General features: G+C 40.5%; 1 protein-coding gene across 3 annotated transcripts in view; it reads right to left on the bottom strand.

Moving 5' to 3' along the window:
* Exoc4 (exocyst complex component 4) overlaps positions 1 to 13,690 on the bottom strand; it is a 724,890-nt gene that overhangs the window by 697,139 nt on the left and 14,061 nt on the right. For all 3 annotated transcript variants that reach the window (XM_011241262.1, NM_009148.4, NM_001347089.2), the window contains exon 2: positions 10,712 to 10,901. In XM_011241262.1, the coding sequence (XP_011239564.1) occupies positions 10,712 to 10,901 (190 nt within the window). The remainder of the gene's footprint in view (positions 1 to 10,711; positions 10,902 to 13,690) is intronic.

The raw sequence follows: 13,690 nt of genomic DNA, 5'->3' as shown, positions 1-13,690 counted from the left end.
CCCACACTTACAGCTCTAGAACTCCAGCCAAAGTCTACAGCCCAGGATCTCAGTGCTCACCCCAGATGACCAGAATACAACTAGGCCCACAGTGAAAAAGAAATAAGCACATAGATAATCTCAGAGACATGAGAGATTTTTTTTTTTGCCTCCCCTTTTAAGCATCAGTTAGTAAATTTAATATTAAATAGACAATCTCCAGCATTCTGTACACCTGTGCATTCAAACTGCTGCACAGGCAAAATGTGACCAAATAAAGGTAGAGAAGTTTGGGGATAAAGGGAGTTGGGGGACAGACAGTAATCACATTCACATCATAAAGTAATTTTCTACCCTTAAAACCTGCAATGTTTAAAACATGGAAAAGGAAGTTTTAAAGCATGCTAAGGTCTCAGCAGCTCCGCTGGCCAGGATCTTGTGACCGCGCTACCTCTTTCTCCCAAGCACTAGGATTCAAGCAGGTGCTGCTACATTTGGGTTTTTGTTGGGGGAGAAGGGAATGTTTAAATTCATTATCATAAAAACTCACATAAGTCATTCAAACATTGCTGACAATCCTAGCATACGCTTCTGTTTAGTTTGTCTCTATTTCCCCTAAGGTGACTGCACCGCAGTGTAACACTGGTGCATTCTGACAACCATGTTCACCTATATAATCCAAACTGTCAACAGTACGGGGCATGCCCATTACCCTAGAGTCTGTGTGTCAGTTCTTCTGAAAACCTGTATTCTTCTCCAACGTGGATATTTTGAGAGTGAACATACTATTGACACTGCGCTTCTGCTAGCTGTAAAATGAAATTTCAGTATTTATCTAACAAGCTTGGAAAACGTGAAAAAGGTTGGGAAGTTTCTTGGGAAAACAACTATTCAATTTTTAGAATTTTATAATATCTAAATCAGTTTTCTATACAACTTTGATGTAAAGAAAGTAGTCATGAATAAGAAGAACTTGTGATGTTCTTTGAGAAGCAGGTAGCATGACTCCATGGAGGGATTAAAGAAAATCTCACAAAGACTGTTCTAGCTTTCCCCATCGCTTCTTGAAGTTCCACCATGGTAAAAGCAAAGAGAGTCTATAGGCACTGACATCAAGAGAGAAAGAACAGAGGAGGAATAGCGAACAGAAGACCACACTACAATCCTAGAAGCCAGTCAGAGAGATGGTGGATGGTGGAAACTAGCAGACCGGGAAGGCTAAGGGCCACAGCCTGCAGTGGGTTTAGCTGCACTGAAGGGCATCAGCAGAACATGAAAAGCATAAAGGAAGAATTCAGACTCCCACAGAGATAGCTTAAAGACCAGCATCCATCAAGCAACATGGGCAGGAGTCCTTCTGCCAGCACTAGCCAAAGCGGGACAATTAGAAAGGATGCAGGAAGTGAGGGAGACAACAGAATAAGAAGAGGTTGTGTCAGAGCAACCAAGAATTCCACAGCAGTCTGGCCTTCCTTGAGAATCTATCTTAGAGGAAGAAGAAAAAAAAAAAAAAAAAAAAAAAAAGATGGACACAGGAGTGGGATGGGGACAGGAGGAGGGGATGAAAAAATAAAGAGAGAGAAAATGAGAGGGATAGAGCAGCAGAGAGACAGACAGCAAAGACAGTGGATGAAAATCTAAAAGCTTTTGAAAGAAAACAACAGGGCCTACACAAAAGTTGGTGAGTTAGACCTCAACTCAAGCTTCTAAGACAAAGGAACATTATCTCTTCACATTTCTGCGAGTGAATCATTTCCCAGAAAAGCTATCAATTAAGTATGAAGAAAAGACATTTTCAGCCATGCAAGTGCTCACAAAGTAAACACTACATGAACAGAATCAGCAAACGTGTGAGAAATGCTGTGCCATCAATACAAGAACACAGATAAAATGCGTAAGGTTGGGACTCCTTCACAGAAGGCTACAGGGCTGTCCTCATCACCCTAGGGAGAGCAGTGGCAGCAAGAACTGCACAGAAGACAAAGCCACCAAAGGCTCAGATGTAAATGTTTACATAATTACAATAGGTAGCACAAATAGCTTAACCAAAACAAGAATAGCTACCATTTTTAGAAAGAGGAAGGAAGAAAATGTGGTGGTCAGGAGAGAGAAAGACTAAATCGCTCTCCCTATATAGCAGGAATGCATATACTCGTCCCAGGGAATGGCACTATCAAAAGGTTTGGCCTTTTTGGAGGAAGTGTGTCACTGTGGGGGTGGGCTTGGAGCTCTTCCTCCTAGCTGCCTGAGGATGCCCAGTCTTCCACTAGCAGCCTTCAGATGAAGATGTAGAACTCTCAGCTCTGCCCGAACCGTGCCTGCCTGGATGCTGCCATGTTCCTGCCTTGATGATAATGGGCTGAACCTCTGAACCTGTAAACCAGCCCCAATTAAATGTTGTCCTTTAGAAGACTTGCCTTGGTCATGGTGTCTATTCACAGCAATAAAACCCTAACTAAGACATCAACATACAGTTTCTAGCACAGGAAACTCAAGCACAGTATCAGACATGGAAATGTTCAGGAGGGAAAACTCAGCAATACAAGTTGGAACCTTTGCATGGCTGGACTTGGGACCGGGCAAGGATGATATGAGGAAAGCTTTGTTTGTAATTACTATGTCTGGATTTCTTTGACTTAAATATCTCTAAAGAGAGTTCAGAAATTCCTTTATAGTTTGTGATGGTTTGTATATTCTTGAGCCAGGGAGTGGCACCATTTGGAGGTATGGCCTTGTTGGAATAGGTGTGACCTGGTTGGAGTAGGTGTGTCACTGTGGGTATGGGCCTAAGATCCTCAACCTACTTGCCTGGAAGTCAGTCTTCCACTAGCAGCCTTTGGATGAAGACATAGAACGCTCAGCTCCTCCTGCACCATGCCTGCCTGGATGCTGCCATGCTCCCACCTTGATGATAATGGACTGAACCTCTGAACCTGAAAGCCAGCCCCAATTAAATGTTGTCCTTTATAAGACTTGCCTTGGTCATGGTGTCTGTTCATATCAGTAAAACCGTAACTAAGACATAGTTCTTGATGTAAGTAGTTATTATTAAACTCACTCCATTTAAAAATATGTTAGAATTTGGTTTCTGATATTCTCTTATGAACTTAATTCTACAATTCTAGTTTTTCTCTCCATGTGTAATGGCTATCATGAAAGTGGGTAAAAATAAATTTTGTTAGAACACCCAACCAGGCTCTTGACCAAGAATGGGGGAATAAACTTACAAAGTGTGCATAAAGCTTGGCAAATTCTTGTGTGATGGGAAAAGACCATTATGGAATTTCATACTAGTATACACATACAATCAGATCACTTCATAGTTTTTCTTTCTCCATAGAAACTAAAATGAAAATAGTGTAGAATGGCAGGAAGACACTGGCATTGGGTTGCACATTGTTATCTAACTGAACTAACAAGGTAAAGACATAAAAAAAACTACAAGAAATTATTCTACCAAACTATCCCTAGTCTTTGCCTTCTTTATTAGAAAATCATGAAAAATTGGAAATAGGACCAGTCAACAACAAAAAAGAAAAAAAACATGAAAAATATAAAAATTGTATAATGAGAGAAGACAGGTGCAATAAGGGCATGTATAGGAGTCCCACAACAGGTAAATCTAATCCAGTGACAGAGTTTATGTCAGTACACAGAGTTGTGACAGAGCTGTACACAGCATGACGTAGGTGAGAACTGGCTATAAGAAGCAGAAGGCCACACGTAGTAGTACACATTGTGTAACTTAATTTGCATTGGGAAAGCTGAGACAGCAAGTGCCTAAGTTTGAGGCCAGTTTGAGCTACAACAGCCAAGTCTAAAGTTAGCCTGGGCTAGATGGCTGGAGTGAATTCTCTGACACAATAGTAACAAATTCAAATATATAAACACCAAATTCACTGACCTGTACTACCAAAATATATGCATAGTACTATATGAAAATATACCTCAATAAGATGAGGAATAAACCATTATAGGAAATAATATAAAGCCAGGATAGGGAGCAAGCTTTTAATCCCAGCATTCGATAGGCAGATTTCTGTTAGTTCAAGGCCATCCTGATCTATATAGTAGGCTCTAGGACAGCCAAGGACTACATAGAGAGAGCCTGTCTCAAGCAAGCAAACAAACAAACAATAACTAATAATAATGATAATGATAAATTTAAAAAAGAATATGGAGGTTCCTGGTTAAAATAAGATAAGATAAAATAACAGTACTGTATGAACCAAGAATTCCAGTACTGGGCATTCAGGTAGTTTCCAACTCACAATATCAGCTTCACAATGACATAAAAGTGGAACATATTCAGCAGGCACATTCCCTCAAATTGTGATCATTTCCCAGGTCAACATTAGGTCATGTGACACACTGTAACAACGCTGGGCAACAGCTGTAAGCTACAGCTCCCGGAGAGCTACACAATCAAGATGGTAAACAAAGGACCTTCCACAGCACTATAGCCAAGCTGGGATGTTCAATAGATTAGATATATTAAATGTACTTTTTAGTTTGTGTCATTTTCATATTATGATGGGAGTGCTTAAATATAATCCAACCATAAATCAAGGAACATCTGTATATCTGAAGGAAATGAAATCAGTATGTCAAAGAGACATTTGCACTGCCATGTTCATACAGTGTTACAAAGACAATCAGATAGAATCAATGTTATCAGATAAAGATAACACTGCACGAACGTGCAGCATTCATTCTTTAAAACTATGTGTGAGTTGTCTTCTAAAAGGAAATCCTGACATTTGCAACAACATTCAACTGTAAGACATCATGCTGAGGGAAGAAGCCAGGCATACAAATACCACACGAACTCACATGTGAAAATGTTTAAGTAAACTCAAAAGAGAATGACAGTTACCAAAGGATGAGACTGAAGAGACATTACCCACAGGATATAAATCCTTAGTTAAGAAGAATAAATTCAAGAGATCTATTATACAGCATGCTGACTAATAGCAAGGTGTTTATATGTGAAAATTGCTAAGAGATACTATAAGTTGTTTTACTACAGAGAAATAGTATGTATGTGAGGAGATGTGCATATTATTTATTATTATTTTCACCATCCAATAATGTGTTCATATTTCCAAATACCATGGTGCACTCATAAATGTATATAATTTTTATGTGTTGATTAATAAATTTAAATTGTCTTTTTAAGTGTGGATGAAAAGTAGGGACTCTATCTGTCAAAAAGGTACCAAATTCACGTAAACATTCCTTTCTCAAAATCATGTTCTGATTTCATAAGTATGATGACAGCATCGTCACTGTTATGTTTAATATTGCTTTGTTGCATTCATAAATCCATGGAGAGCCAAGTTGTTAAAACCATGCCATCATGCATGGAACTTGACATTTGCTTCAAATCGTGTGCTCAGCTGTACCAAGAACCTCGGGGTCAATATATAAAACTGTAAGTCACTCTAATTAGAGACCGGAAGAAGGAAATATAAGCAGGGCTCAAGAGGCTACTGAAAAGGGAAATGTGAGATGAGACAGGTGGCAGAGAGGTAACAATTTTTGTAACACAATCTTGGAACAAACAACAAATGAAGAAAACTAACTGGGACTTTAAAACCAATAAAAACCTGCCTTATCTTTTTTAAGAGGAATAGCAGAGATACACTTAGAGGCTAACATTGACCTGACCAGAGATAACACAGAAAGGCCATAATCTTCAATAATTCTGCTTAACAGAGGCAGAAAAGTGCTGATTTTAAATTGAGAAAAAAAAGAGGGCAAAGCCTCTGTGTGCTAACACCATAACAAAACCACAGCACACACGCAAGCAGCGCGATACACAGGCAGCGCGATACACAGGCAGCGCGAGACACAGGCAGCGCGAGACACAGGCAGCGCGATACACAGGCAGCGCGATACACAGGCAGCGCGATACACAGGCAGCGCGATACACAGGCAGCGCGATACACAGGCAGCGCGATACACAGGCAGCGCGATACACAGGCAGCGCGATACACAGGCAGCGCGATACACAAGCAGCGCGATACACAAGCAGCGTGAGACGCAGGCAGCGTGGGACACCTGTGGGCCGGAAAGAACACAAGATGGTCCCTGGAAGCGAGAAAAGGTCACTAAAAACTCAACATCAATGCCACTTAGGTTTACAAACAAACTACTGCTCTATCCCTTTTGTGGCAGTGGAAGTAAGTCGTATCTAAGCGCTGTCATGCACGCTTGCCTGTGAGAAGGGCCCAACCGAGGTTTTTGTAGAGTTTATTAAAATATCATAGAAAGAATGAATTTGAGAAACACCGATGTCTAAAAGCCCTTTGGAACTATAGGTCATATTTAAATTACCCCTCACATTTTTATTTCCTATGGTTCCCTTTAGTTCTTTTAACTTCCAATCTTGGGTTTTAAATTCTCTGAAAATTGTCCCTCAACTCATTCCAAGAGCAATACCTTTCTCTTCAGCTACTGGATGCAAACACAGATCAAGAAACCCTTGGACTTTAAGGAAGGAATGCCTCATGGCTCCTACAACTACGATAATGTACCTAAGACTACTGCCCAGCATTTAAATTATACTTCTTATTGATGGTCATTGTTTAGCCTGTCTATTTCTGAAAGAGGCTTTCTTCCCTTTCTCATACAAACAGGTAAGAATTTTCACTAATATTTAGGCTGTAAATAACATCTTACAAAAGTCACGCTCTTCTCCTATGACATTCTTTGTATTAATTAAGGCTATTCTTTATCCTAGGGCTACCTTTCAAAGTATACGCTTACATAAAAGTCAAAAGTCATTTTAGGTAAATGTTAAGTAATGAATGTTGCATTCATGAATAATGAGGCCCCTAGCAACATCACTTGGATAATTATTCATAGTGATTTTTAGTTGTAGACAAGAAAAGCAGGTTTTTAGCATGGGATCTAATACCAAGAAAACAGCCAATAGCAGGTAAAATGTTAAGTGTTTGTATGCATACAAAGAGCCAAGTACATGCTCCACTGTGCCCACCCTTCTTCCATGATAACATGAGACTGACTAATTAATATGGCTGAAGAAATCTGCACTGAACTAACCCCTTTGCCTCCTCATACTGTGGAGAACACTGCCAAGCAGGGCATGTACAGTACAAGTCTCGCATCTGTATCAAATAACTCCCATCAATGTCAATGCCACTGTAACAGGCAACCATGAGATGGCAGAATCCATGCATTCTGAGGCATCTCATTTTAGGCAATTTTATAGTGTATTTAACAATAATAGGATCACTCAAAAGTTTTATTTTGCACATTACTTGATCTGATTGGTCATACATAGCATTTCATTCACAATAAATATTTTTTATCTAGAAAAGAATTCTCAATGGACTTATTAGCAAATGTAAAATGTTCAAATCACTTGGGAAGAAAGTCCAACTCATCTTTCACCATGAATTTATTCCAAAGGACATAACTCTAATATAGCCTAAATGGGCATATGGAAGCAATGTCAAGATGGGAGATGATGCATGGATACGAACACATCTTCATCTGACTTGTTCCACATTAAAGCATATTCCTACACTATCAGGTATAGTGTGCCTTTAAATGTTAGCCATACTATGGTGTTCCTACATTCAAAAACTTACCACTTCTAAAGACTACAGATAATAAATAGTACACATTGCAAAATAAACATATACATGGGCCAAGTGTCCATCAGTACATTGTGGCCAGCAGACCCTAAGGCGCCCCGTGCCACCTGTCACATGCCAGCTCTTTCACATCTCATGTCACATTCTCACCTGACTGGTCCTCCTGCTGCCTCAGGATTATTGCACCTGCTTTCCTCCTTCCTCAAAGTCCCCTTGCAGACTCTCTTCCTCATCCTTCTCAGATATTGGCCTTCCCTGACCGACTTATTTAAAAGATCAAATCCCACCAGGCAGTGGTGGAACACACCTTTAACCATAGCACTCGGGAGGCAGAGGCAGGTGGATCTCTGAGTCTGAGGCCGGCTTGGCCTACAGAGTGAGTTCCAAGCCAGTCAGGACTACACAGAAAAAACCTGCTTCAAAAAAGGAAAATAAAATCCCTAGTCACTATTTCCCTTTCTTTTCTTTTTTTTTTTTTTTTTTGTTTTTTTGTTTTTGTTTTTGTTTTTGTTTTTTATTACCATGTGCTCTGTTTAGAATGTAAATAAAACTTAAAATTCTCTGGACAGAAATCTTCACTCCCGTACTCTAGAGGCTAGAACAACAATCTCTGCATAGGGCAGACATGCAGATACTGTACTTGTCTCTGCACACTATCCTCATGTAAGCTCTGTGAGCACAGGATGCCTAAAACCAAACCAGGAGCATAGCTGGCACTCAAGAGATATTATGGGCTCAGTCTTCTTTACACTCCTTTGCTAGAGAACAGAAAGAAAACTGCACATCAGATCTGAGTATCATCCGACTGCTATGTGGCCCTAGAATAACACAGCCTGACGATAGCTAACTTACCCACTGTTTCCCCTGAGACAAGCATCTATCTGTACTTAGTATACAACCTGAAGTGCAAGCAACAAAACAAAAATAACACGGGAAGATAGTTTGGGAAACATTACTGCTTCTTTAATCATTAAAAACTCTTACTTTTATGATACAAAATTATCAAAATATGGAATACAAACAAGTTTACCTTCATTTTTCAGCATTTTTCCTTGCTTCTTAATCAAATATTAAAGTGGGCTGGGTTTTTTTTGCAGAGTTTTTATCCTGCGCTTCTCATCCAAATCTGCACTAATTTCTAACACTGAGTCAGGTGGCATTTGCTTTCTTGGCAAACTAATATAATAAAAGCTTCTCTTTGTTGTTGTTGCTGTTTTGTTTAGTTTTGTTTTGTTTTCTTCACCTCAGACTTTAGTATACTGAAAGTAAGAATGGTACATTAGAGAAATCGAGTGTCACTTCTATAACAAATGCAAGATCCTCACGATCAAGCCCTCATCTGCAGTACCAAGACCAAGCAGATGCATTCCATTGGCAGCAATGATGCTACTGTACGGATCTGCATGGTAGGAACAGAGCTGTAATCACTGTTGCGACCTCCCTGGACAGAGGCATCCTTCCAGCCAACCGAACTAATCAGAAACACAAATACTAAGATGTCCCCACCCCTACTGCGATTAGCCTAGGCAAAGCCAGAAGGTCAGCAGTGCTAGACACTCATTTCCTAGTCTCTGTAAGTCAAAATGGACTAGAGTCTGTTTTAAATAAGAGCAGCCCATCTATATAGTCTCACCCTGTTTCACAGATAAACACATGGGAGGAACCTACCATATCTAAAGGCAACAAATTATAGCACTGCTTTCAAAATTGGCCAATTATTTTTAAAACATAGAGATTGTTTCAGAAAAGGCCAAAGGCTTACTGGTTCCAGAGCTGGCTCTAAGAAGCTGAACCTCACATCCATACTATCTGAATATAATGTATGCACTGCTTACAGAATCACAGTAAAAGGCCTGGAGGACCAGAAAGTATGTAACAATGGCATAAGCACAGCTGTTCCCGGGCAGGAACAAGCTAGGGGGTCCTCTATGTCTCACAGTCCAGATAGCAAGTCCCAAACAGCAGTCTGCACAGGGCACAATCTCCCAGAGGTGACGGGGGCAATTTCCCTGCACTCCTCACTGCAATACTACACAAGCAGAGATCTCACCCACTCGGGGTTCTGCAATGTCTCATCTTTGCTTTTTAAAAGTGAAAGGCACTGCTTGAAAAATTACTAGGAAAAAATAATGTGTCAATAAAGGCTTTCGAGTCAGGGAGTCCTTATTTCGCATGTCTAAATCTGTTAGATGCAACCTGTTTTGTAGTCCTTGGCTATGCATTGGGGGGAGGGGATCTGTATGTGCCTGGGTGCACATATATGTGACGTTGTGCATGCATGTATATGCACAAGAGATCGTGCCTGGTCCAAAAAAAGGCAGTGTTCAATACAGGTAGCAATTACTGTTACTTCTCAAAGAACAGTACAGAGCAGCATTAGAGGAGAGCTCCTATAAATGCACTGCATTTATATAGGCTTCTGGAAATGGCTCAGTGGGCAGCACTTGCCGCAAAAGCATCATCAATGGAGTTCAGGTCCCTAGCCACATCAAAACTGGCCATGGCATCACGTGCCAGTGACAGGTGGTAGGAAGACAGAGACAAGTAAAGCGCTGACGGTCACTGCATAGCCAGTCTAGCTGGATCAGGGAGCTTCAGATACAGTGGGATCGTGTCTCAGAACAATAAAGTGGAAAGTAATGATTACAGATACCCAATGCTGACCTCTGACTTCCGCACACAGACAAGGAGATACAGATACACAGACACAGGCACACACAAAGGCATATCCACGCATGCACACCTGCACATATACACATAACATACCAAAAAAAAAAAAAAAACATAGCCAAGAACTATAAAATATGACATGATTGATGGTACACAGATTCTTCTTTTTTTTTTTTTTTTTTTTTTTTTTTTTTTTTTTTTTTTTTTAGCAGTCAGTTCATCCCTTTGGCGAAATATAAAAGCACCTAACAGAAACGCACTTTGTCCTTTGGGCACTAAAGGCAGGGTACCCAGGAAACAATAGCTATTCAAAACTCCAGAAAATGCCTTCATGAATCGCAGTGGTCGAGGACCATTAGGCACTGCTCTGTGGTATAGCTCCAAACTACACCTGTAAGGGAAGGGGACCGTGTCAGACAGGAAGAGAGGAGGCTCACCTGCTTGATTTTATTCCTCGAGTTAGTGATGCGTTCTGTGATACTCTGGTATGTGCGAATGGCTGTGGTCAATTCTGTGTAGTGCTGAACGATCAATTCATCCAGGTCACGGTCACACTTCTCATAGGCTTCTTCAAGGCGACCTTTCTCATTTTCTCGGTCTTCAACATCATCACTGGTAGACAGAGTCCTGTTGAGGACAGAATTTGTCAAGCTGTGCCAAACTTCAAAGCAACAATAAGAACAGTATACAGTCAACACACTAGCACATTCATTCTACAAACTAGGAAATGAAGTGACTTAACCGAAAATACAAAATAACCTTCAAAGTTGATTCTAACACCACATAAGCGCGTGCACAGGCTGCCTAGCCAGACTCCATCCTTCACCTGGTCTCTTGACCCCTGAGAGGATTTCAAGCAGATAGCAGGTGGGCATGGATTCAGAGGAAAGCTGGGCAGCTCTTGGTTTGTATGAATCATAGTAATCCTTACCAGCTCTGCCCTGCTTACAATGCTGGCTAACAAGCCCTACAGAACGTCTAGAGAAAGGTCCCTTCCCACGCCCAGGACACTGACACAAAGAGCTGGGATTCTTAGGCACTTCTGTTATCTGTGGAAGCAAAAGGCATGGGAAATGCTTCTGCAGCTGTGCCCATGGGCAACAAGAAGGAGCCATCCCTGAAGCGGCCCTCCATTGGGGGAGATGATAAATTTAAATATTGTTTAAGTCACTTCTGGATAGCCTTCTTTCGTATGTGGTGAAGGGATAAAATTTCTCACAAGAAACCACTTTCTAGAGAGTTCACGTGAACGGCCTGAAATGCACACAGCTCCCAGCAGCCTAGGAATAAGGTCATGTTAATTCTAAAATCTGTTACAACAGCAATAACCTAAGCAGCACTACACGACACTGCCTGCATTCACTATTCTTCAAAGACCACCAACAAGATTGATAGGAATCAACAATAACCAGACAATGAGATAGGTACACTTATTAAAAATCTTTCAATAACTCAGTTTGATACATGGGACACAGATCTTTGTTTCCTCCATTATCTTTCTTGGATAATTTTTTTTAATTTAGTATTATAATAAAGAAACCTTTCCCTCTTATCTGCTTACTGTGGTAATTTAGAGTTTCATTAAATTCCCTCAGATTTGTCACCTTATACATTCAGCCTAGTTTATTTCATTTATCTTTTTTAATTTAGGGAGGGGGGTATTTTTGGCTCTCATGATGGATGCAATCAATTATAAGTCCATCATTAGAACTGCTTTCAGAGATGGTCTGTCAGCAAATCAATCACATACCCACCTCCAGATACTTCCGAGCAAAACGCCGTACAACAGTCTTCTCCAAACTGTCACTCAGAGCAAGGGGTCTTAATTCATGAGCCACACAATATATAAAACTTCTTTTTCAATTTAGAGGGGAATTCAGGAGGCCTGTCTGTGGCTTCAATGTACTTTCTAAAATGAATTCTGTAAATGTGTTAGGGATGCCAAGAGATCAAGTGTTGCATGAAATGAAACAGTCCTGGGAGCTAAAAAGGGCAGTCCCAGACTAGACCCTATTTCCTCATCTATAAACTGCTGATCCTAAGCCTGGTGATTTCCAATGTTTCTGGATAAAAAAACACACAAGTATTTAACTACCAAAGTAAATCAACTTGATCACAGGAGGAGAGCCAACAAAATCTCCTCTGATATTTGGCTCGAAGTACCTTAGCATGTCTCTCTGTTGTTTCTTATGATATATAACTTTGCTCTTTAAATCTGAAGTCTTCCAGTATGCTACTCTAAAGAACAACCAAGAAATGCCTTCAATTTATCAACTGTCCCATAGGTAAGAGTCTCTGGATGCTTTAACTCCATAGCTTCTGCAGAGCTACCCAGCATGAGCCTGCCATTTTCACAGTGCCTTCCACGTTCTCTCTCCCATCACACACGCACTGCCATTTGTGGAAGGAAACATGCCAAAAACCTCTCACACTATTTACCTTAACTAGTCAGAATTACCATTAAGGAGACTGTCAGGCCCAGGGAGGACACCTTCTCTGGCATGAGCTGTCACCGCAATGCATTACCAGATCATTAGGAGTTACTTACAAAAGAGAAAGGGTTACTAAAACGAAGATCAGGAGTAAATTGAGTCCACGGGGGATCATTTCTCCTATTTTCATTTCCAGAGGAAATATTTATATAAGAAATATCCTGTGCCAAGTTTAACTCGCACTGAGAGATCACCCTCTTCCTTTTGATATAACTGGGATGATTGACAGCTTTGTGTTTAGTCAAACACTATTATAAAACTCACAAATTGTTACGGTGTCTTTTTTAGTGAAGAGAAGGCAGTAAGGATAATGAAAATAATAATAAAGACCTCCAAAATTTAGAGAGGTTTGCAGATGCCAAAACCCAGCTTTATTCAGCATTTTATCAAATGCTCACTCCTGCTGGACTGGAGTCTGTTATCTTCCAGTCTCCTTTTCTCACTAGAAGCAGTTGGGCTTTGAAGAGGCTAAACAACTCCCCCACCCCATGCAGTGAGAATAAAAGATCCTAGAAGACTCCAAACCCCGAGTCTGTTTACAGGTTTGAATAACTGCAGAGTAACTAAAACCTGTCTCTGAATTCTAACTGCCTAGGCTGGGCTCCTTAGTCCACCGAATTTACTACCCAGAGGACTTCAGCTACTGAATCTTATTTTGTTCATCTATAAAATGAAAAGAAGATACATTCCTTATAGGATGGAGGTGTTAAGCACAATCAAACAAAGCCTCAAACACCACTATCAGTCAACAAACGTTGTCCGTAGTTATTAGCGATCATTGCTACAAGAACGGTTTCGCTTTGGAGGGGTATTTATCTTTGTTTGTGTTTGTTGGTTGGTTGGTTTTGAGGAAGTTGTTTGTGGTTTTCATTTTCTAAGACAGTGGCTTGCTATGGAGCTCAGGCTGGCCTACCAATCACTGTA

This window comes from Mus musculus, chromosome 6 (assembly GCF_000001635.26).
Source record: "Mus musculus strain C57BL/6J chromosome 6, GRCm38.p6 C57BL/6J".
NCBI lineage: Eukaryota > Metazoa > Chordata > Mammalia > Rodentia > Muridae > Mus > Mus musculus.
This window is presented reverse-complemented; position numbering and strand designations above follow the sequence as displayed.